The sequence below is a fragment of the Podarcis vaucheri genome (genome assembly GCF_965113315.1).
Source record: "Podarcis vaucheri genome assembly, chromosome: 2".
Classification (NCBI taxonomy): domain Eukaryota; kingdom Metazoa; phylum Chordata; class Lepidosauria; order Squamata; family Lacertidae; genus Podarcis; species Podarcis vaucheri.
The window spans coordinates 117,046,698-117,071,218 of NC_138760.1; the positions used below are offsets into that span (position 1 = coordinate 117,046,698).

The 24,521-nt window shown below is 48.8% G+C and overlaps 2 protein-coding genes across 7 annotated transcripts in view; one reads left to right on the plus strand and one right to left on the minus strand.

The window, feature by feature from the left end:
- The first annotated feature begins 316 nt into the window (after positions 1 to 316).
- Positions 317 to 14,149, plus strand: LOC309524777 (uncharacterized protein). Of its 2 annotated transcripts, none has more exons than XM_082209809.1 (6): positions 317 to 470; positions 3,489 to 3,969; positions 7,840 to 7,935; positions 8,375 to 8,608; positions 9,645 to 9,667; positions 12,620 to 14,149. In XM_082209809.1, exons 2-6 carry the CDS (start codon positions 3,541 to 3,543, stop codon positions 13,728 to 13,730), a joined length of 1,893 nt encoding a protein of 630 aa, XP_082065935.1. In that variant the 5' UTR covers positions 317 to 470; positions 3,489 to 3,540; the 3' UTR covers positions 13,731 to 14,149. The 2 variants fall into 2 exon arrangements, with proteins under 2 accessions (XP_082065935.1, XP_082065936.1); XM_082209810.1 differs by having other exon boundaries at positions 317 to 466.
- A 4,221-nt stretch (positions 14,150 to 18,370) lies between these two features.
- DDR1 (discoidin domain receptor tyrosine kinase 1) overlaps positions 18,371 to 24,521 on the minus strand; it is a 108,724-nt gene continuing 102,573 nt past the window's right edge. For all 5 annotated transcript variants that reach the window (XM_082209403.1, XM_082209402.1, XM_082209400.1 and 2 more), the window contains 2 exons: positions 22,780 to 22,929; positions 18,371 to 21,912 (listed from right to left, as the gene is read on the minus strand). In XM_082209403.1, the coding sequence (XP_082065529.1) occupies positions 21,772 to 21,912; positions 22,780 to 22,929 (291 nt within the window). In that variant the 3' untranslated portion in view covers positions 18,371 to 21,771. The remainder of the gene's footprint in view (positions 21,913 to 22,779; positions 22,930 to 24,521) is intronic.

Consider the following 24,521-nt stretch of genomic DNA (forward strand, 5'->3'; position numbering starts at 1 on the left):
TTCTTGTAACAAGGTGCTTATTTGTTGCATTTGCCACTTTTTACAACTGAAGTGTTTCGAAGTGACTATAATAACATTGGGGGTGGGGGGTTCCCTGCATAGAACAACAGGCATTGAATTTGTCACATAAAGAAGAGCGCAAAGAAAATCTCCAGGGAAGTTCCTGTCCCCTGGAGCATAAAAAACCCTGTGTGTCTGTGTGTGTTGCAAGCAGGCTTCCCGACTGCTTCCTCCGGTCCCAAGTCCTGCCCCAGCCAATAAGCACAAGTTAGAGGGTGGTGCCTCGAGGCCTCCAACCCCTCGCGGTCACACGGGCTCGGGCTGACTTGAGACGGGCAGCACCTCCTTCCAATCCCAGGACGTGACAGCTTCCCACAGCTGCTTTCGAGGCCTGGCCATTTGGGGCAGCTGTGCAGTGAGAGAAACTTGGCCTCTTGGCCCGGGGTGCTCCAGAACTCTCCTCCGAGTAGGTACGTGCACAGCTGCTGCTGCTGCTGGCTAGCCTAGACTTTGCTTTCCTTACTCCCCTTTTGGCGCTGCAAAACGCCTCCCTCCCAGCACTTGGGGCCCCTTTTCCTTTCCCACCTCCTGGGACTTGGCTGGAGGCAGCTCGGCTTTCTTCGCACCCCCCACCCCCCACCAGCCAGCACATAGCTGTCAACGTTTCCCCTTTTCTTAAGGAATGGGATTCCTCGCAAGAAAAGGGGAAAGTTGACAGCTATGAGCCAGCAATGCCCGCTTTTTAATGCTTGGGTTTGAGAGTCAAATTCCTGCAGTCATGTGAGCCCAGTCTCATGATCCTGTTTCCCCTTTCTGTTTCCTGTCTAACTGTCCCACCTGCAGAGGGAAAAAATATTTTCTGCAGCTTTCCTGTGGTTGTTTACAGCAGGGTGGGGGTCCCCTCTTCAGCCCCTGCCCCATTCACTTCTAGGCAGTGGCGTAGCGTGGGTTGTCAGCACCCGGGGCAAGGCAAGTAATTTGCACCCCCTAACCCGTGGATTTGCGCCCCCTAACCCTAACCCCCAGATGTTGCGCCCGGTGCGGCTGCCCCCCCCCCTGCACCCCACACGCTACACCACTGCTTCTAGGCAGGGTTCGGGAGCAGAGGCGCCGTCACCAAAGAGTCGTGTGGAGGAAACGTCAGAAATGCTGCCTTTCCACTTGTTGCGTCTTTGCCTTTAGAGTTTGTTACCGGGAAATTGGAAGAGGTGTGAAAGACCTTCCCCATCCCCCACCAGAGCCTTGCCTCTCCGTACTATGAGGCAAAGACAAAAAGCCTCTGCTGCATATTACCAAATGTAGCAATGCACTGATAAATGAATTGATCAATAAAGATCAGGCCTTCTGGCAGGACAGAGGAATGGGGTACGGGAGGTGAGGTCAGCCCCGGGTGTCACCACTGAGGAGGTGGCAAAATGCCGGGCGGCACTCACCGGGGGCCTGCAGTGTGCCCGAGCCACGCGGTGGCTTGGGCGCGGGCAGGCTCCACGCTGCCCAAACGGTCCACACGCTGCCTCCCCCCCCCCAGCTGTAGGGCGGCTGAGTAGGAGGAGGCAGGCAGTCTCCGGAGGCCCCGCTGTGCGCCCTGATCCTATGGGTGGCTCACCCTGCCCCTGGGCGCGCCGCCCCAGGCGCCTGAGTGGCTTCCGAGCACAATTCAAAGTGTTGGTGCTGACCTTTAAAGCCTTAAATGGCCTCGGTCCAGTATACCTGAAGGAGTGTCTCCACCCCCATCGTTCAGCCCGGACACTGAGGTCCAGCTCCGAGGGCCTTCTGGCGGTTCCCTCACTGAGAGAAGCCAAGTTACAGGGAAGCAGGCAGAGGGCCTTCTCGGTAGTGGCACCCGCCCTGCGGAACGCCCTCCCACCAAAGAGAAAAACAACTGCCAGACTTTTAGAAGACATCTGAAGGCAGCCCTGTTTAGGGAAGCTTTTAATGTTTGATGTATTATGGTATTTTAATATTTTGTTGGAAGCCGCTCAGAGTGGCTGGGGAAACCCAGCCAGATGGGCGGGGTATAAATAATAAATTATTGTTATATTATTCCTCCGCCGCTGGCCACTGGCCACTGTTTTGCTTGTGATTTGCTTGCTGAAGTCTCTTGCCTGTGACCCCCAACTGGTTCAATGGGAAAACTTTCGAAATTCATATAAAATCACTCCAGTGACGGATTGTCATCATTCCAACGCTGTTCTACTCAGAAGGAAAATGGCTAGCAGGGGAGGCGTTTGGGACATGGGATGGGGGAGCCGTAATCCCAGAAGGGTCCCCATTGCCTGGGTGATAATCGCTGGCAACCTGCCCTGGGGCGGAGGAAGGGAGTGTGGTGGGGGTGGTCTGCCCCAGGTGTCACCACTGAGGGGGTGACAAAATGGCGGGTGGCACCACTCACCACTGGGCTTCTAGCACGTTCGAGCCACACATCTCTCCTGGGAGTGACACAGTGGCTTGGGCGCCCATAGGCTCCACACTGCCCCAAACACACTGCCCGCCGCCTCCCCCTCAGCTGTAGGGTGGCTGAGTGGGAGGAGGCAGGCAGACTCCTCAGAGGCCACACAAAGCGACCTGCCCCGGCTCGCCCCACCTTGTGTGCTTAACCTGGTTGGGAAAACAGGAAAATGTAAATACTTCGTTTCACCTAAAGATTGGAAGGTGAAGGTCATACGAGGGGCAGGACAAGCCTTGTGCTCAGGTTTCTGCCAGAAGAGCCCTCCCAATTTATGACATAGTTATGACAAATGTATGATGTTTTACTAAGGGGGTTATGGGTAATTTGGGACATTTTTTTAAAGGGGGGGAGCTATCCTTTCTTCGGGGCTTCTCTCTGCTTCTTTTATGTGGTAGTGGGAAGTCTTGTTGCAACAATAAAGATCAGGCCTACTGGCCGCTGTTTTGCTTCAATCCCTTGGCTGAAGTCTTTTATTTGTGACCCCCAACCTGAACCTACAGGAGCCAAGGTTAGGCGATTGTGGGGTGCTCCAATAACAACAACAACAACAACAACAACAACAACATAATTTATTATTTATACCCCGCCCATCTGGCTGGGTTTCCCCAGCCACTCTGGGCGGCTTCCAACAGAACACCAAAATACAATAACCTATTAAACATTAAAAGCTTCCCTAAACAGGGCTGCCTTCAGATGTCTTCTAATAGTCTGGTAGTTGTTTTTCTCTTTGACATCTGGTGGGAGGGCATTCCACAGGGAGGGTGCCACTACCAAGAAGGCCCTCTACCTGGTTCCTTGTAACCTCAGTTCTCGCAGTGAAGGAACTGCCAGAAGGCCCTCGGCACGGGACCTCAGCGTCCGGGCAGAACGATGGAGGTGGAGACGCTCTTTCAGGTATACTGGACTGAGGCCGTTTAGGGCTTTAAAGGTCAGCACCAACACTTTGAATTGTGCTCAGAAATGTTCTGACTCCCTTTTACGAGTTCACCCTTGTGATTTCCTCTCTACGTTCCTTAAAGCTGCATGTCCTCTCTCTTAGGAAGCTGATCCTTTCCTGCAAGTAGCAACCGATCCCCGGACCCACTGCTGCCATGACCTCGGTCCGCGAAGTCTCCAGCATTGCCGAAGACCTGCTGTGCCCTGTCTGCCTCTCCATCTTCCAGGACCCCCGCATGCTGGTCTGCGGGCACAACTTCTGCCTCTCCTGCTTGGAGAGCTGCGTCGTCCCCAAGGGGCAGCACCAGGGAACGTGCCCCGAGTGCAGGGATCCCTTCGACCTGAAAGATGCCGCCCGCAACAGGGTCCTGGCCAACTTGTCTGAGAAGGCCCGGCTCCTGTGGCTGGAGCAGGGGCCCCCGTCGGGTGGGACCGGGAGCTCGTACTTTTGCGAGGAGCATGAAGAGCCTCTCAAGCTCTTCTGCAGCCAGGATGAGGCCCCTGTCTGCGTGATCTGCCGGGACCTGCCTCAGCACCAGGGCCATAGCTTTTTGCCTATCAAGAATGCTGTCACGGGTTTTCAGGTAGGAGCCTAAGGATGCTTGAGTTTCTGTGGGCAGACCTTAGGTTGTTGGGATTCACTTTGCACTGTCCTAGAACGCCCAACTTTCACCAGCCAGAACCAGGTACAAAAGAGGGGCTGTGTTTTCTTTCTTTTCTTTTTTTTCAAAATTTATTTATTTGGTTTTTCAGATTAAAATTTTGCAGTCACGTGTCCAACATACAACATAAAAACAAGATTCCAAGGGATCTCTTGGACTGGCTCCTCCTCCCCATTGTGGGTCCTATTGTTATCCATTTCCCCCTGCATCTTTTATAATAATCCAAATCTTCTGTCTCCCCATTGTATCCAGAATTCACCAATAAACTACAACTGATATTCCAATCCTTCTAACGATTTTAACTACAGTGGTACCTCGGGTTACATACGCTTCAGGTTACATACACTTCAGGTTACAGACTCCGCTAACCCAGAAATAATACCTTGGGTAAGAACTTTACCTCAGGATGAGAACAGAAATTGCATGGCAGCAGTGGGAGGTCCCATTAGCTAAAGTGGTGCTTCAGGTTAAGAACAGTTTCAGGTTAAGTACGGACCTCCGGAACGAATTAAGTACTTAACCTGAGGTACCACTGTAGTTTACAGTGGTATTTCAAGATAAGTTAGGGGAAAAATCCCATTTCTTGTTAAAATTTTGGTCGTCCTGATTTCTGATTCTTCCGGTCATTTTAGCCATTTCGGCATAATCCATCAACTTGATCTGTCATTCCTCTCTGGTAGGGACTTCATCTTCTTTCCATCCGTGCTTTCTTGGTGGGTGGGCATCCTGCTCATAGAATTAGGGAACTGAGCTCCTCTGAGCACATGCTCAGCTCAGGGATTTGTTTTCCCTTGGGGAAGGGTCGTCGCTCAGTGGTTAGAGCAGTGTTTCTCAGCCTTGGGTCCCCAGCTGTTTTTGACTACAACTCCCATCACCCCTGACCACTGGTCCTGCTAGCTAGGTACGATGGGAGTTGTAGTCCCACAACAACTGGGAGCCAAGGTTGAGAAACCCTGGGTTAGAGCATCCGCTTTGCCCACAGAAGGTCCCATGTTCAATCCCCAGAATCTCTAGGTAGGACTGGGAGAAACTCCTGCCTGAAGCCCCCAAGAGCTTCTGCCAGTCAGTGCCGGCAGTGCTAAGCTAACTGGACCAATGGCGTGACTCGGGATAAGGCAGCTTCCTAACCGAACCTGTGGTCCTGTCACACACGAAACCTGCTATTCTGCAAAAGCAGCTTGCTGGGATGGGATAGGAGTCACAACAGGTGGGTCAGTGCTGGGAGGGAGAGGGTCAAGGCAGCCTTGGATGTCAGTGCAGTGCGAATGCAGCAGCGGAGTCACTCTGTGCTCCAGTTTGCACTGCACCAACTTCTCCACTGCCTCGCTTGTCCGTCCTGGTAAGCAGCAGCGACCCACCTACCAGGAAGGTAGTGTAGCAGCTGTGCCCCACTTCTGCCCTTCTTAAGTATACAGACTATTCATGCCTTGCCCCTACCTAGCCATGGGGCAAATTGTATTTCAGAAGTAAGTGTGCCTGGGTACACAAGTGAACCATCCTGGGAGATTCTGGTCTTCTGCACTTAAACGTATTCAAGCCCCTCCTCTAATTTTTGTTAGGGTTTCATTTTCTTTGCTTTTGCTTGCTTTTAACGACATTTTTTATTCTAATCTGCCATTAGCTGCTTAGAAAAGGCAAAATATATAACATCATAGTAATCATCATCATCATCATCATTTATTATTTATACCCTGCCCATCTGCCTGAGTTTCCCCAGCCACTCTGGGTGGCTCCCAACGCAATATTAAAAACACAATGAAACATCAAACATTAAAAACTTCCCTGAACAGGGCTGCCTTCAGATGTCTTTTAAAGATAGGATAGCTGCTTATTTCCTTCACATCTTGTGGGAGGGCGTTCCACAGGGCGGGTGCCACTACCGAGAAGGCCCTCTGCCTGGTTCCCTGTAACTTGGCTTCTTTCAGTGAGGGAACCGCCAGAAGGCCCTCAGCGCTGGACCTCAGTGTCCAGGTAGAACGATAGGGGTGGAGACGCTCCTTCAGATATACTGGACCGAGGCTGAGGCCGATCAAAGAGGTGGTGTCAGACAAATCCCTCCTGTAGTTAGCAGGGATTTGGCCATATAGTCGTAGCTTGGATCCCGAACGCCTTGATACTTGGACGTTTTGGCTCTAGAACACTGCAACTCCGGAAGTGAGTGTTCCAGTTTGCAAACGTTCTTTGGAACCCGAACATCCAACGGGGCTTCTGTGGCTTCTGATTGGCTGCAGGAGCTTCCTGCAGCCAATCAGAAGCAGCACTTTGGTTTCTGAACATTTTGGAAGTCAAATGGACTTCCAGAACAGATTCCGTTCGACTTCCAAGGTACGACTGTATTAAATTGTTCTACCGGAGGCTTGTTCACACTTTACGGGTGTTTATGTGAGAGAGTGTACACATGGCGATTTATACAGCTGCATTGCTGCGTACACAGATCGTGCACAGGTAACTGCCAGCAAGTGTACAGTTCAACTATTTGTACACACAAATTGTGCACTGATTGACTGTAACATGTGAACATTCATACTGACTTGAGCATTCTAGACCCCACTGCTTCGTATTTTGCCCAGCATATGAGCACCAAACTAGGCATGGGATTTCCCACAGCTGCCACCACCAGAACTAATAGATGGAGATGGACAATTTTAATTGGGGATGCAGCTCAGAGGGAAAAGGTCAAATATCCCGTCCCAGTAAAATCTGTGAGGTCCTGTTCCTGCCACCACTTACTTAATGAATATCCTGGGGCAATCCTGTAACTGGAACTGCCAGGGGTCAACCTTGGGACTCATCGTGCCTGCACAGCCTATGTTCTTACCGGAGAGTGACACACCCTCCCTCTGGGATATCCATAAGTTTTATCTCTCTGGCAGCAGAATAGTGCAGGGTGGATAAACAAATAGAACCAAGGCTTCGAAGTCTGAGTGCAGTTGTCCACGTATGCAAACACGGATAGATATTGCATGTTGGTTTGCTCTATCCCAGCCAGATTTTAGGGTGCAGATCTCTAGCGCAGCCAAGTTTACGGTGCGGCGCAACATTCAAGCCCCGAAGTGGCTTTTCCAAACCCCTCTCTATTTTTTATTTATTTTTTATTAGTTTTGCATTTAGTAATATACGTTCACATTGATATTGTCCACTTTACAGCTCTGGCTCATTTCATGAAGTCGAGTGAGTGCACTGGCAAAGGAGCAACAGAAGCTGCCTTATAGAGAGTCAGATAATTAGTCCATCTAACTCAGTATTGGCAGTGACTGCCAGGGTTTCATAGAACCGTAGTGTTGGAAGGCCCCCAATGGTCATCTAGTCCAATCCCCTCTCTCCCCTTTCCCCGCTCAAAACAGCTCCCATGCATTACCTGTTGTTTAACCCTGAATGTGTGTATGGACACATAAATATTTTCTGAGATGCAATCTGTGGCATTCAATCCGTGATGGTTCATTCATGCATTCGGGTCATGATTTGGTACTGTTGGTGTAGACATCAATGAATGGACCGGCATGCGCCAACCAGTCTTGTAAAAGGCAGGGGGTGTGATTCAAGCATGTTTCTGCCAAAATAAATCCCACTGGATCCAAGGTGCCATGTTGTAAGGTTGCTTCAGGTTACAACCTTTGAATAAGGTTGCTTAGGGTTACAACCTTTGAATACTTCCCAGAAAGAGCATGTTAGAACAGGGAGGTGGGAGGGGGAAGAGACCAGTAACCTTTTGCTTGGGTCTATTCATTTTTCTCTCCAGATCTTTTGCACAGTTGTTTGTGTATTCCCAATTTTATTTGTGCATTTATTCAGGATAAACTGAAAGCATCTCTGGAACCCCTGGAGAATGGGGTGAAGTGGGCCATAAATAATCAGTCTCAACAGCCGGAGGCCATGGAAGAACTGGAGGTAAATTTTAAAAGGAGTATGAAAGAGGAAATCATAGAACGTTGTAGCTTGAAGAAACAGGCTCCTAGGCAGGAGGAAAGCAGACTACAGAAAAGTCTCAGGTGTTGTTTATACGTGATGCGATGGCTTAGTAAACCATGGCTTAGTGTTATGTGTGAACTCTGCCCAGCAACATAATTATGGCTTATTTACTGCCAGCAAACCACAATCTGAAGCCGTGGTTCTTGGCTTATAAATCTTGGCTTGTTTTAACTATGGCTTGGTGTTACATGTGAACCCAGCTAGCCGTCTTCCTTAACTATGGTTTGATTAACTCGGCACTGAGGTTAGGACCTTCTCTGTGCCACAAATTCAACAACTAATTCAGGCATCTTGTTATCTGTGAGCGAAAGGCCTGTCAGCCATAAGCGTAACTTCAGCTCTCTGTGATTCACTGTAGAATCTCAATCAACACCTGTGTGGCTGCATCTTCATTGCGTTTGAGGAACTGCGTGAAATCCTCAACGAGAGAGAGCAGAACATGATGGAAACGGTCAGGCAGATGAAGGAGGATAACCAGGCAGAAATGGAGAGAAGACTGGAATATCTGAGAGCGTTCAGCTCAGCTCACACAGAGACCATATCTGGGATCGAAGCTGCCTTGGCGGAAGCCAACGAATTCGCCTTCTTGAAGGTGAGTCTTGGTGCTTCCCTGTCCCTTTTCTTTTTAAAGATTGAATAACAGATGTGCAGCTGCCAGTGTCTTGCCTCTGTTCCAGATGTTTTCATTTAAGGAAACTGCTTGAGTTTAGGGCTGGGGTAAGGAACTGGACCCAGCTACCTCACCCGCCCCAGGCCATTTTGACAGGGGTGGTGGCTACCTTTCGATATGGATTAGCTACCAAACCAGGTTCAGAGTTATCGTGTCAATTCACAAATCCCTAAAAACAACATGGGGCTAGTATACCTTAAGGACCAGCTGGTTCCTTACGCTCCACTTTGATCACTGAGATCTTCTGATGGGGCACTTTTGGTGGTCCTCCACTCCCACCAGGTAGCGTGGTTGCTGACCTTGAGCCAGACATCATGGAAAGTGAAGTCAAATGGGCCTTAGAAGACAGGAGTGCCTGGCATGCTCTGGTCCATGGGGTCACGAAGAGTTGGACACAACTAAATGACTAAACAACAATACTCCCCTGAAATTTGGCCAGCCTTTACCCAGGACAGAAGCTTCTGTGTGGAACTCCTGGCCTATAGAAGTCCGTCAGGATCCATCCCTGCTCTCTTTGAGACGTCGTTTAAAAATGATACTGTTCAGAAGGCCCTTTGGAACCCGAAATTTTCCGCAACCAGTTTTCTATTGACATAGGTGTATTGTGTTTTAACTGCTATATTTTCTATGGAAGTGTGATTTATAAATATTTAAGTCTATCTATCTATCTATCTATAGTTCTCAGCCGATTCATCACAGAGTTACAGAGCCCAGCACGTTTAACAAACTACAGTTCCCAAGATTCTTTGGGGAAAGCCATGACTGTTAAAGTGGTATAGGAGTGCTCTAAATGTTTGGTTCGATGTGACCCCTTTGCAGTTAACTTGACATTATTAACCAGATTGATGAATTCGGGTTGACTGTTCTGTAAAGAGGGTTTGATGATCTAGTTGGCTGAAGCTGTGCAAACTTGCTTTGGCAGGCGGTTCCAACCTTGTTTGTTTCTTTTTCCCTCCAGGGAGTCAAGGAACTGACAGGAAGGTGAGTATCAGCATTGCTCTGAATATAGACATTGGCTCTGATCCTATTGCCTCCATGTGTGAGGACTTGAAGGGTTATCAAACACTCACCTAGAAGTTTTATGGATTCCAGTGGGACTCAACCAACAGCTACCTAGGCTGGTCAAACTCTGACAATTTTAACAATTGTTCCTGTTGATCAGTAGTCCCATGCCCCACCCCCAACTATTTCTCCTGCAGTGTTTTTAGCAGAGTAAAGATAAAATCAGCCGTGCTCATGGTAAATACCATTCCACTTTGAAATTTGCTGCTTTGGGGCATAATCCAGAGAAAGTTACATATAGCCTTATAACCTGTTGATTGTGCCACTAAACCCGTCAATTTCTATGGTTATCTGCATGCCTGGCTTTCTTGGGAATCTACCCTGCAGCACTAATGAACAGTGTAGAGATTCTGTGTATGATACTTGTATAATATTTGTCTCTGTGTTAAATGAGGAAACCTTTAGTCAAAATTAAGCTCTCTTTAAAAACCTTTTGCAGTCAGTGGGAAAGAGTAGCAGACCAACCCTATGAATGTGTGTGTAGGCTGATTAATATACTACAGCCTTGTAAATATGTTTGTGGGAGGGCAGTCATTGTATATTGTCATTTCTGTTTATTTGTGCTTTTATCTTGTGAACCTCCCTGAGATCTGTTGATGAAGAGCAGTATACAAACCTAATAAACAAAATAAATAAAATAAATGTCTGCATATGCTTTTGAATGCAGATTACATTTTGCATTTGTAGGCCGTAGAATTGGAAGGGGCCTTGGGCGTCATCTGTTCCAACCTGTGGGAATGTTCAGGGAGGCAGGAGAGGTTATATTGTTTACTTATATCCTTCCCAACTTGTGTTAACAAGTTCTATGATTTAGCAGAGTAGCAGTCTCCTTTTAAACTTTCACAGTGGATAGGTTTGCCAGGCTTGTATAAGCCTCTAAAATAAGTTTCCTGGTAATTCCCCTTCATTCCCTCATAAAAAGAATAGACACGACACAGTCTTGTATTAAAGTATATAAAATTGTTTACTCACATTCTGTTCACAGAAGGATCCCAGAAGGCAGACTTAGGTTACAAAATCTATACACGTGGAATGTATCCCATAAGGAGATAGTTCCTTTGTCCTCTCTTGGCTAAAAGCTAAAAGCCAAGAGGTCATCTCAGGCTAAGATGTTTCTTCTTCAAGGAATGGGGTCAGAGAGAGAGAGAGATGACTGCCTCCCCTGTGCTATTTTGTTACCTGCACAGGTGAGGGTCACACCCACCTCTGGTCACATGTAGAGGAAGTTTGTCCCAGCCCAGGAGGAAACAAGAAGTTCCGACTGGCTGGTCCAGATATCCCCTTTTTATGTGCACTCTAGGAATGTTGCATTTGACTGCTCTGTATTTCACACCCCACACAACCACCGCTGCTCAGTGCAGCATCTGCAATGCAGGATATAACCAAGGTATCCCTGACAAGTGGTTTGTCCAGCCTCTCCTCAATACCTCCAATAAAGGAGAGTTCATTCCGTCCCAAGGTAACAGGGCTGCACAATTTATTCCATCTATTTAGCCCATTAGGCATACAGTCATACCTTGGAAGTCAAACAGAATCCATTCCGGAAGTCCATTTGACTTCCAAGACGTTCGGAAACCAAGTCGCGGCTTCTGATTGGCTGCAGGAAGCTCCCGCAGCCAATCAGAAGCTGCGAGATCTCCATTGGACGTTTGGCTTCCGACAGAACATTCAAAAACCGGAACACTCACTTCTGGGTTTGCAGCGTTCGGGAGCCAATTGGTTTGGGAGCCAAGACATTCAAGATCCAAGGTACGACTGTATAGGAAGTCGCCTTATCTCATTGGGCCACCTAGTTCAATACGTGTCCCATGAATTTGTGTGCCAGTCAGTAATCACGCAGTTCAAAGATGGAGTTAATTCTTTATTAGCAAAAGCACACCCTCCACAGACTTGGTTGAGTTTCAGACCTAACTGTCCTTCTGGCAGTCTGCCGCCATGGAAATCAGTTGCCGAGACTGAAAGGCCCCACCTCCTGTCCAGGGTTCCCCCCATCAAATAATCAGAGACTGCAGCTGTGTGGTCATCCTCGCCTCCGCCCTTCTCATTCCTCTTCTGGTTCTGGGAGACCAGAGGGGAAGGGAGCTAGGTGGATTGACTTGGCTCCCTGTGTTCCTAATGACTGCTGAATTGGATTGGTCCACTGAAGAAAAAAAAGAAAGAAAAAATCCTCCTCCATCTTCACCCGTTTGTCTGTGCACTTGGGAACTGCAGAGCAGCAAGGCAACAGCTGGGCATCTTGCCGTTCCCATATGCCGCATGTTATATATCTATTCCCTGTAGGAAGGTGTAGGAAAATGCCTTGTGGCTCTTATCAACCAGTGGGTCAGGCCATGGCAGGAACTCAGAGGTTGTTTCCTGACCTGCTCCGCTAAACCTTTTTTAGTTGAACTTTCTGGGGAGCTGAAACCTCAACTTTTTGTACGTTTCTGAGTGCAGTTCAAAGTGTTGGTGCTGACCTTTAAAGCCCTAAACAGCCTCGGCCCAATATACCTGAAGGAGCGTCTCCACCCCCATTGTTCAGCCCAGACACCGAGGTCCAGTTCCGAGGGCCTTCTGGCGGTTCCCTCACTGTGAGAAGTGAGGTTGCAGGGAACCAGGCAGAGGGCCTTCTTGGTAGTGGCACCCACCCTGTGGAACGCCCTTCCATCAGATGTCAAGGAAATAAACAACTATCTGACTTTTAGAAGACATCCGGAGGCAGACCTGTTCAGGGAAGTTTTTAATGTTTGATGTTTTATTGTGTTTTTAATATTCTGTTGGGAGCCGCCCAGAGTGGCTGGGGAAACCCAGCCAGATGGGCGGGGTAGAAATAATAAATTATTATTATTATTACATGCAAATATATGGAACTGTGGTCTCTTCTCTCTGCAGAGTCCAGGAACGACTTAAAGAACAGGTTGACGAAACAGCCAAAGAAGCCTGCGAGGGTGGAGAAGGGGAAGAGGAAATTAAGGAGGAAGGCAACCAAGATGAGGATGCTGGTGAAAATCTGAGCGAAGGCAAGGCCGGTGGAGATGTCATTGATGAAGAAGAAACTTACGAAGGAGCCGAAGCCCAGGGCACAGAAGGAGAAGATGAGGAGTGGGCCATTGTGCCTGTCGACCCAGCTCTTGAGGAACTGGAAGAGTTGCTGGATTTTGATTCCTGGAAGGAGATGCTGAGAAGCATCAGTATCAGGGAGACCTTTGTCCCAGACTTGCCTTGCCACTCTCCAACTCCAGAGAAAGACATGCCCCAGCTGGAAGACAGCGATTCCTTACCCAAAGAAGCACCTTGGCGAAGCACTGGTTCCACTGAGGCTCCCATCGTAGCTGAAGCTCCGAGTCAACCACCACGGAGCTCATACTTTCGTGGCTTCCAACAGATGCCCTTTTTGGGTTCCTTTCCGCCCTTTCCTTTCGGAGGGCAGTTTGTGCCTGGACATGGGTGGATGTCTCATCCCAGGCTGGGCCGCGGCACGTTTCAAGGCAGGCGAGGGCCACGTAGCCATCCTTTTGGCCCCCGAAGGGGCCAAGGCAGAGGATATTATCCGAACACACAGACATCCCAATCCAGTGAAGGCAAAGCTTTGCCTCAACATCGCTGGATGCCCCCTAGGAATGATCCGCCCAAGCCCAGAGAAGCTCAAGTCCCAGGGCAGGGAGGGCAGGGCAAGCCGGAAAAAGCAGGTGGGGGGTCCTCAGCGACAGAGCCCCCCAAACCAAGGGAGGCTCATGGTTCGGGGCGAATAGGAAGAGGAGGCTGGTGCAATAAGCAGAAGACCCAACCCAGTGCAGATCAAAGCGGAGGTGGATCTGTCAAGAACGAGGCTCGTGCCTCCGGGCAGGCAGGGTCGGGGCAAGGGCAAGGATCTGCAAAGAGGCCCCCAACCCCCAACAAAGGGGGCGAAGCCTCGGGAAACAAGGCCTCTCAGAATAAGCATCACGGAGGGCGAGGGCGTGGTAGGGGCCGGGGTTCAGCCAAGGGCCCCCAGAACAAATAGCTGTTTCCATCAGAGGTGGGTGCTGTTGGACGCCGAAAGAAGGACGTATTAAGAGAAGTGGCCTTGTTTGGGGATGTGGTTTCATTTGTTGCCCTTACCTCTCAGCCTCGGTCCATGCCTCGGAGAGGCCGGTTGCTGGAGTTCATGCGCAGGAGAGCGCTCTTGCAAAAGCCGCTGTGGGAAGGAGGACACGGGGCTCGAACGAGGCCTTCGCTCTGGTCCAGTGGCCTGCTCTGGTGTGTCCAAGCCGTATATGTTTAGCTGGTCCATGTAGGTGAAACGATTTAGAAACCTTTGGACTTTAGAATGTGCCTCTGATTAACTGGGCAGCAGTTTTCATTTGTTTTGTTTCTAATGCAATTATGTGCGTTTTGAGTACTTGGCAACAACAAAAGGCTGGCGCTTCGTTCCTTTCCAGAGGATGCATTTTCCCCTAGTCTCTCTATTGGTGGAAAGAAATGCTTTTCCTAAAAATAGGAATCTTTTTTCAGCTCAGGGGCCGCAGCGTCTTTTGGGTGCAGCCTTCTGGGGGCCAGAGGCAGAAAAGTGGGCAGAGCAATGGATACAACTCCTCTCTCTCTCTCTCTCTCTCTCCAGCAGGCTACATTCCAGCCACACAAAACTCAGTTCTTCCCCCCCCCCCTGCACCCGCATTCCATCTCTCCATCCTCCCATCAGGCAAGCAAGATGTGTTATGGCAGTTCAAGGAGGCATTCAAAGCTGACAAAACCAGAATAGACGTGAGGCAAGGCAGGAGTGTGGCCTGAGAAAAGACATAGATTCATATAATTGAAGAGTTTGAAGGGACCCAAAGGACATCTAGTCCAGCCCCCTGCAATGAGGAATCTCAGCTAAAGCATCCATGACAGAGGGCCATCCAACCTCTGCTTAAAAACCTCCAAGTTAAAGGGAGTCCGCAACCTCCAGAGGAAGTCTGTTCCACTGCCAAACAGCTCTTAACTGTCAGAAAGTTCTTTTTGATATTTGGTCGCCATCTACCTTCTTGTAATCTGAAGCCATTGGTTCAAGTCTGACCTTCCAGAGCAGGAGAAAACAAGCTTGTTCCCTCTTCCAGGTGACAGCCCTTGAGATATTTGAAGATGGCTATATATCTCCTCTCAAGTCTCCTCTTTTCCTGGCTAAACATACCCAGCTCCTTCAACCATCACAGGCCAGATTCATGTTTTGGATTGTAGACCCAGTGTGAAGTCCAAAAAAACCCTGTAGCACCCTAGGTTTGTGAAAAGGCGGTTTGTACGTGACAAACTTGAGTTGGTAGAGGGTCTGGCTCATTGGGAATGCTGTGTTTTCTTCCATTTTCCTTTTTTTGAAGTGGTGATTATCAGCCTGAGTACGTAAGGCAGATTATACAGTAGAGTTAACATACTTCCCCCCACAAAATACTATATTCTTGTATTGGGAGTGTTGTAAACAAAATCTGCCCTTTTTCCCTTATGGGGTATCCAAGAGCCCATATAGAGTCCTTACGTGGGTTCCCTGTTGGTAGGAGACAATAACAGAGGCCAACCAGAGAATATTGAGAAGCAAAGCAGCTAGTAAGCCTGTTCTTTATTGATCTGTTGCAACAGGGTTCTCCCCTCACCCACAGGAAAGGAGGGGGACCCAGAACAAAGGTGTGCCTGCCCTTATATAGACATTTTTAATTCCCTTGCCTGGAGGTCAAGACCACCCCTCCATACATCACACATACATCACAGAAGGGGTGTAACCCAAGACCACCCCCCACAAACATCATACCCACATCACAGAAAAGGCGGTCTACAACAGAAATTTGAATGTTGTTGTTTTTCCGGTCTGCCAGGTTATCTGATAATGCCTTACATAGGCGCCGACTCCATGGGGCTTGAGGGGGCTTGAGCCCCCTCAAAAAAAATTTGGGGGGGGCTCAGCCCCCCCAATAATCTCGGGCGCCCTTGCCGCCGTCCCCCGCCTCCTCCCCACCTGCTCCCTCCCCAGCCAGCCAGCCAGCCGCGCGCCCTAGCTGGAGAGCCCCGGCCGTCCCCCGCGAGAACAGGGGAATCCCCGGGGGCGGGGGCTTCTGCCTCTAGCCCCAGGTTTCCCGCATATCAGCTGTTCCGGAGCTGATTAATAGGCAGCAGCACGCTCTCCCCTATTCGCTCACGAGGGGGCGGCGCCACTTTATTTGCATATTCATGAGCTTATTTGCATATTCATGAGCTTATTTACATTTCACGAGCTTTCCCGGGCCCCCCCAATATTTTTTATAAGTCCGCGTCCCTGATGCCTTATCTGATTGCCTTTCCTGGTAGTCTGTCACCCTTCGAAATGGTGATTACTAAATTCCTGTAACAAGGAAGGTTTTTTTACCTCCTCCCTCCCTGCAGAGAAACATTTGGTCAGCTTGGGACTCAAAATGGTTTCAGGACTGTCTTCCTGTGCTGCTTCAGACATGTGTTTTATATATTTATGTACGTGTTTGCTTGGTACATTTATGAACATTTATTATATATCTAAGACCTTAAAATTCAGGAAACAGGAGTTACAAGCTCTAGAACTCACTTGCAATACACTTGATGGGAAAGGTTTAGCTGTGCAGAACTGTTCCCCAATTTAGACTTCTAGTAACCAGCACAAACGGGTGGACGCGGGTGGCGCTGTGGGTTAAAGCCTCAGCGCCTAGGGCTTGCCGATCGAAAGGTCGGCGGTTCGAATCCCCGCGGCGGGGTGCGCTCCCGCTGCTCGGTCCCAGCGCCTGCCAACCTAGCAGTTCGAAAGCACCCCCGGGGGCAAGTAGATAAATAGGAACCGCTTACCAGCGGGAAGGTAAACGGCGTTCCGTGTGCGGCTCTGGCTCACCAGAGCAGCGTTGTCACGCTGGCCACGTGACCCGGAAGTGTCTCCGGACAGCGCTGGCCCCCGGCCAATAGATGTGAGATGGGCGCACAAACCCCAGAGTCTGTCAAGACTGGCCCGTTCGGGCAGGGGTACCTTTACCTTTACCCAGCACAAAGGTGCCTTGTGTTGCAACTCCATGCCTGAAATTATATAGCTAAATTCAAATGGATGTTAATGGCTCTTGTCTTCTGTGTTGAAATGTATTCGCCCCTCCACCTCTTAAATAAATGCTTTCCTTCTTTAAAAAATAAAATAAAAATCCTGAGTCTCCTCATGTAGCTGATAGCGAATGGTTCAGACTACCAGTTCAGCATGTTCATAAAAGAGCATGGAAATATATAGTTCAGGACTGTTGATTTATGCTTCTTTGCTGCACAAAGCTATTATAGTCTTTATTGAGCATTTCTTCTGATACATTTATGTGGAGGCTGTTTGACAATAAGCACTCATTCTGATTTGCTTGAAGGGCATTTTTAAGTCTTCCCAGTAATCTAATCATTCCACGCTTTTCAGTGCCTCCCCTCCCATCTCTCTTAACAACAAAAAATAAATAAATAATCTTTATAAAATGGATCTGTTGTGCTAGGGGCAAAAGAGCTCTTAAATACCCTTTAATTGGGCCATGTTCTTGGTATCCCCACCACAAAACAATGACCATCTGGAGCAGGGGTCAGCAAACTTTTTGCATGCATGGGTAGGCAAACTAAGTCCCAGGGGCCGGATCCAGCCCAATTCTCAATCCGGCCCACAGACAGTCAGTGTGTTTTTACATGAGTAGAATGTGTCTTTTTATTCTCCCCCTTCTCCCCATGCTTGGCACTCGAAATACAGCCTTAGTGGCATGGAAGGCACTAGGGAGGCCAGAAAACATGGTATTTCCAGAGCATGTTTCTTAGCATCCATGCCACATGGAACACTGCGGTAGCAATTCTCAAAGGAGTCCTGGTTGGAGGAGGTGTAGCTGTTCCCTTCTCCAGCAAACCAGCACCAGAAACCATTGGCCATTTAAAAAGATTGGGGGGCAGGGTCATGATTACAAGGGAGAGGGATTCATATCCCATTGGGTTCCTGGTGCCACAGGGAATGTGCCAAGGCTCCGGTTGTATTTGGAATCCAGAGAGAGCTTTCTCCAGATTAAGAAATAGCTGTTTCCCAAACCCAATAAGGCCGATTTGGAGAAACTGTTCATTCATCTTCTAAGAGGACCATCTTCAATCAAGAACATGCGCCATTGAAGCTTAAAATGATGAGGACGGGACGTTTTGGGTTCTAAATAAAAGGAAAGGAGGGCCTAACCTTCACCTCCCTCCTGTGAGAGTTAACTAGGTATCTTTTCCTATATAGATCTAGCCATGTGGTAAAGTAATGGCTAATAAGTGAGATGTCGACGTGGTTGGTCTACCAAATACTGCATTTCAATTCATTCATCATTTCGTCCTTCACCCCTGCCTTGCTGCTGTGGCACTGGACATAATAATGGTGCCTTTGAGATGGCACTAGGAAGCTGCCTTCCTTGACTGACTAGCAGCTGTCCAGAGGTTCAGATAGTGGCCCTTTCCAGCTTTCTCTGGAACTGCTAAGGATTGAACCACGCAAGGTGGATGTTCTGAGCGATGGCCCATCATAAGTGAGAGGGCACAGTGGCCAAAGTACTGCCACTCTTCACTGCCTCATGATAGGCCACGCTTGCGCCACTCTTCCCAATTCAACCGCATTCCCCTCCCTCAGCCCTACCCTGATTCAAAGACAAACTCTGGCAAAAGGACTGTACAAAATGCAAAGCGCTTTATTCACCACATAAATGGAAAGGACTAAAAAAACCACCCCCAAACATCTATATATTAGTGTAAAAATTCTGTCTTTTTCTCCTGCTTTTCAAATATATACACATCCTGATGCACAGTACAAACAAGACGCAAACAGCTACAAGTATTCCCCAGGGAAACGCACACACAAAAAAGGCATTCAACAAGATTGCGTAGAGGCAACAAATCAGAGAAGTAACGGCGGGCATAACGCGCCCCTGAAATTTCTTGAAATAGAAATATACATCTAGTTATGATGAGTCGTTTCACACCATTGAAAATACGTAATTAAAAAAATTAGTTTGTCCTCGTTAAGCAGAAGCAAGTCATGACTAAGGCTGCAATCCTATGTGCGCTCACTTGAAAGAAAAACCCCTTCAACTTACTGGGACTTCCTTCCTGATTGAACATTTTAGGATTGTGGTGTATATATCCCATTGAAAACAATGGGATGGGGCTTATGCTGCAAACCCCCTGCAAATGGACCTGGGCGTTTGCCCCAGTGAACTAAGTGGAACGTTGAGTGAACAGACGTTGGCTTGCACTGCCCCGGCATTGATTCTGAAGGACGGTGCTTGGTAGAGTTAATTTCCATCTTTGTATTCTCTTGGTTACTGCTTTGATAATCTGCCACCCCCTAACTTATAAATGCTCTCTGCAACTATCTACTCAAAAAGCTTTAAATTTTGAAAGACGCTTGATGAAACGGATCCGCTCTTAGTCGACAGAAAATGCTACTTTTAACTTTAATTGAGAAACCCAACAACACTGGGAGGAAGAAAAAACATTATTTCCCTCTCCTTCCCACTAAACGGGGCATTGGCACCAGCAAAGCTTATTGCATGGGTTACCTGTTAAGAGGAACTTCCTGCGTAGAGATACCCCCTGATCTAGCACAGATTAAAGCACAGGCTTCTATGCGGACAGATCCCACTGCCGCTGAGCACGACCGTGGTGCTGAGTCTCAGGCTACGTTCTCGGGGGAGTCCCCACAATGGAATCGCAGAGAGAAAGGGGGGGGGAATGGATCGATTCCCCCAGCACCTCTGCTTGCTTTGGAAAAGTGCATCCCTTCGCCACTGCTTCGTGCAGTACAGTATCTACAATCACGTCACCTCAAGTCTCCAGGAAAGGAAGGGGAAACGAATTCAGGAGAGAGGAGAGCCGGGCATGGTTTGGATCTGTGGCATGTGGCTAAGGGAGAACAGAAAACCGGCCCTTTTGGAAACCAAGGGTCAATTCCCTTTTTGAGGTGGGGCCATGATTGTACCCAGCCCAAAGCCTCAAAAGATCTTGCCAGCCTGGTCTCCTGCCAAGAGGTACCTCCCCCCCCCCCCGCTCCCACCCCACTTACCCCTACAGAGCAGCTAGTACTGGGTTCTCCCAGCTACAATGGATTAGCAAAGTACCCTCAAAGTCATTTCTTCCAGCCTCTCCAAACATCCAGTGCTCAGTTAATCCCAGTGTGCTCAGAACAAAGGGTCCTTACTGGTTCAGCCAGTGTCAGTCCAGTTGTGAATGAAACTCAAAGGCAGAAATGTAGCCCCCCAAGTGTGGAGTCGCCCACCCCCAACTTTCTCAGGAAGGGATGGCAGGGAAGAGAGTCACACTCTCTGGGAAAAGAGTATGGATGGGCAGGAAAGAGAACAGAGAGCAAGTTCTCAAAGGGTAAAATACTGAGCCTCCATAAAGCAAGTTTGTGGCGATGGCGGGGGACTTTTTGTTTCCCCCTCCAGGCTCCCCATAACCTGCACTAAACATTTGCTTCCCAAGACAGCTGGAATATGCACAGTCAGAAGAGCATGAGACTCTAAATTTCAGGGTCGTGGGTTTGAGCCCCAAGTTGCGCAAAAGATCCCCGTATTGCAGCAGAAAAGACTCATAACTCCACGATTCTAAGAGACCCTTGCATGCGGTTGTCTGCCTACTGCTATGTGCAAATGTCTGAGGATGGGAGCATCCACCAAGCTTCTGCACCAAAAACGGGGTTTTGGTCATGGCTTCTCCAGCCCCTCCTGAAATCACACACACACACACACACACACACACACACACACGGGAGAACGTAGGCACATCTCTTCCTAATCCATCCGGCATGATGGGCTGTATTGAGGGACAGTCACCTACACACAGAGACAGAGAGAGTCAATGAGGATACACAGCTGGAGGTCTGTAAAGTTGCCCATATCCCAGCTGGTCAGGTGGGGAAGGTTACACCTGCCTGAGGCTCCTAAACCTCGCTCTGTGACCTACACCAGCGGGATCCTGGTGTTTCATGGTCCTTGGCGGAAGAGCTGCGGCTCCACCGAAAATCCTTGATAATCACAGCACTGTCACATTGGCCCAACAGAATGAAGTTCAGCATGGAATTCATTCTTAGTTGTTGGGTTTTTTTTTGGGGGGGGGTGTTCAGAAGTGTCCTACATAGCTTTATGTCAATAATGGTTACAGGAACCCTGTAAAGTAGGGAGATGTCATTACACATACACACCCTTGATACTGCAGCTGAGGGGCCATAGCCGAGGGAACAGGGTTAATTAAGGCCACCTAGTGAATTTATGGCTGTGGTAAGATCTGAATCCAGGTCTTCCAAGTTCATACACTTAGCCATCTGTCCTAGCTGCAGGGACACTGAACCTAGCATAGAACTGCCCAGATGGAAGCGAGTGGATGAGCATTCTGTCTCCTTGGCCAGTCAGAAGACTTGTTGTAACCTGGCGCAACGTTGATAAAATGAGGTTAGGGAGGGCCTTCTAGCAAACAACGACAACAACAACCCCTGCTGCGTTAGTGGGAGGCTCAACTCACACTTTGAGAACCTGGATATACAGGGGAATAACAAAAAAGGTCTGCGGATGAAATGGATGCAGTGGAAACACGGTCAACATGTGGGTACTGGAGAAGTTTGTTCAGATTCAGGAGATTGATTGAATCAAAGTAGAATTGCATTAGACAGGAAGAGGGACCAGGATGAGAAGAGAATTGGGTATGTATGTGGAATAGGTAGGCCAGAAAACAGAGAAGGGGAAATGTCTTGGAAATATATGGCAGTGCTGAATCATGAGATGTTATAGAGACGGTTAAAGATTAGCAGAAGAGAGTGATGGAGCAATTGGGGGGGGGGGGAGAGAGAGAGAGAGAGAGAGAGAGAGAGAGAGAGAATGTCATGTTGAGGAGTGGATGGAAAGAAATGGGTGGACCAACCAAGGCCGAGTCAAGGATGGGCAGACAAGATGACCCCCGCAGGCACCCCAGAGCCTGAGGCCCTCTGGAGCTACATCCTGCCTCCTCCCTCAGCAGTCTCTGTGGTGCAACCCGAGTCCTTAAACATAATCTCCGCTGGCTGGCACCAATCCGGTTCACACCATATTGAGGGCATCTTCAGCCAGGAAGCGGTGCAGATGTTGGAAAGAGGGGCGGTCCTTAGCCTCTCGCGCCCAGCACCTCAGCATCATCTCGTAGACAGCCAGCGGGCAGGCGGGAGGACGAGAGAGATAGACCTGGGGAGGGAGGGCGAAAGGGAGGGTTAGAAGGCAAGTCATGGGAGGAGCTCGGAGAATTGGAGGGGCAGGTTGGGGGGCAAGAAATTGGGCCCATGGGAAGAGTCCAATTTGGGGGAGGGCCCCAGTGGATTGAGAAAAGGAGCTCTGGATTATAAGGGAAGTGCTAGTGATTGCGGGGGGGGGGGGGAGGTTTACAGCATCAAGAGATGGGAGCTTCTAAGCACATACTCAGGAACATGTAAATAACAGGACCAGGGCTGTGCATGTGGCTAGCATGAAGAAATCCCCACATCCTGTCACACACAAAAAGAACATTCGTGGTTCTACCCCCAAGTGTCATGCAGAAGGAAGTTCAGAAAGCTTTCGCTGGTGTTGTTGTTGTTGTTGCTATGGCTAAACAACCGGGAGTCAGAAATCCTTGGTGATCCACTGCAGGAGAAACCCCCAAACCCTTTTGGAGCCCAGGGGCTCATTTGGAAATCTAATAAACCGCTGCAGCGAAAGGAAATAACCCGTTTTACTGAAAGAAAACTGGCAATGCTCAGAATGCACACTCACTCTCTCTAAAAAAACGGTAACACAAAAGAAAACAGAGACCCCCAAACTGTTCATGTAACCTCCCAATCAAACAATGAAAACACCCATCAAGTTAAAAATATAATAATAATAATGGAGGGGCGGGTGCCAAGGGTTGTGTGTCTGAGAGTGCTATTGTGCTCATAGGTGCCATGTTGAGGAACCCAGATCTTATTGCAGATCACCCAGAAATCTTCTCATAGCTCCTGATCTGCCTTCCACCCACCCCAGCGGCACAGATTCCTGGAGAAGTCATTGCCTCCGGCCAGGCTCCCCGGTTGTTGTTACCTGTTTGCCCTGGTGCCGGAAGAACTCGCCGGCATTCTCAATGACGGCTTCGTCGGTGAGCTGGCTGTAGGGCTGCTCCTGGCACAGCATAAGCACCTCCCAAAGTGTGACGCCAAACGCCCAGACGTCGCTGGCTGTGGTGAACTTGCCCTGAGGGAAACAGAGCAGGAAGGTGAATAACAGAGGCCATATTTACTTCGTGGTGGTCCTGGCACTCCCCACCCTGTTCATCCCTCACTTTCTGCCTTTATCCTCAAGCACTGGGCGCACCAGTGCAAGTAGATAAATAGGTACCGCTCCGGCAGAAAGATAAACGGCGTTTCTGTGTGCTGCTCTGGTTCACCAGAAGCGGCTTAGTCATGCTGGCCACATGACCTGGAAGCCGTACGCCGGCTCCCTCGGCCAATAAAGCAAGATGAGTGCCACAACCCCAGAGTCATTCACGACTGGACTTAATTGTCAGGGGTCCCTTTACCTCAAGCACTTGGAAGACCTAGGTCCCATCTTCACAGTCAAAGCAGTCTCGCGCCACTTTAAAACAGTAATGGCACCCTGCAAAGGATCCTGGGAACTGTAGTTTGTTAAAGGTGCTGAGGGGTTGTTCCCCTTGCAGAGCTACAGTTCCCAGAGCTCCCTGGGAAGAGGCACTGGCTGTTAAACCACTGTCATGTTGGACTGCAGAGGAATGGTGGCAGGAACCAGATGGGGAACCCCCAAGGAAAGAAGACTCAGAGCCCGGGGATTGGGGGTGGGACGACGATGAGTGGCCAGAGGGAGGAGACTGGGAGGAGGAAGTGGCGGAAGTTGAAGAGGAAACAGGGAATAGTGAGCTGGGAGGACTCAGAGTCCTTTTCGTTGGGCATTAATTCAGAAGGAAATTCCCAGGTGTCAAAAAAGACTATTTATGTATGCCACTACTGTGGCCTGTGTTTTGTTAACCCAATGGAAAACGAGCGAGGTCCCAACAAAAGAATAATGGCAACTTAATGCTGCATTTATTGCTATATTGTGTTTTTAATATTTGGCTGGGAGCCGCCAGCCAGAAGGGCAGAGTGTAAGTAAGTAAGTAAATAAAATTGAACTGATGGAATATGTGCAGCTTGCAGATTTAACATACAGAATAAGAGAACAAGAAGAATGTACGTTTAAAGAAGACTGGGAAATATTCACTGGATATATGGGTGAAAATCATAGCTGTCAACTTTTCCCTTTTCTTGCGAGGAATGCTATTCAGAATAAGGGAAGTTCCCTTTAAAAAGGGAGGAAGTTGGCAGCTATGGTGAAAACTCTGTTCATTTAAAAACGCTGGCAGCATCAAGATAAATTCAACAGTGTAAATAAGTTTTGACGGATGTAGCGATGGATAACTGAACAGTTTAGTTCATATAAAATATGCAGGGATGGATGGTAAGCAAAATGAACCACGGAAAGAGAAGAAGGGAAGCCACTGATTTAAGGTTGTTTAAATGGGTATTTTGAAATGTAAATTTAAAAACCTAATGAAAATTATATTAAAAAAATAAATAAATAGTGAGCTGGGAGATTCAGTGGCAGAATCAGAGAGGCAGAAGCTGGAGCAGGAGGGTGGGAGGAGTGAGGGGAAGAGGAGTCAGGCTTCCAACAGAATTAAGTTTTAACTCCAACTTGCACAGTGTGGTTTACTACCAGCTCACTCCTGACCACCACTCTGAGAATTGAAGTTATCTGAGGGAAATAGGAGCCCCACCACAGCTCTCAGCACC

Excerpts from the sequence above, each read along its gene's own strand:
- LOC309524777 (XM_082209809.1), top strand. The coding sequence starts at position 3,541 with ATGACCTCGGTCCGCGAAGTCTCCAGCATTGCCGAAGACCTGCTGTGC. Across the intron at positions 3,970-7,839 it reads ATGCTGTCACGGGTTTTCAG|GATAAACTGAAAGCATCTCT; the intron begins GTAGGAGCCTAA and ends GCATTTATTCAG. Across the intron at positions 8,609-9,644 it reads ACGAATTCGCCTTCTTGAAG|GGAGTCAAGGAACTGACAGG; the intron begins GTGAGTCTTGGT and ends TTTTCCCTCCAG.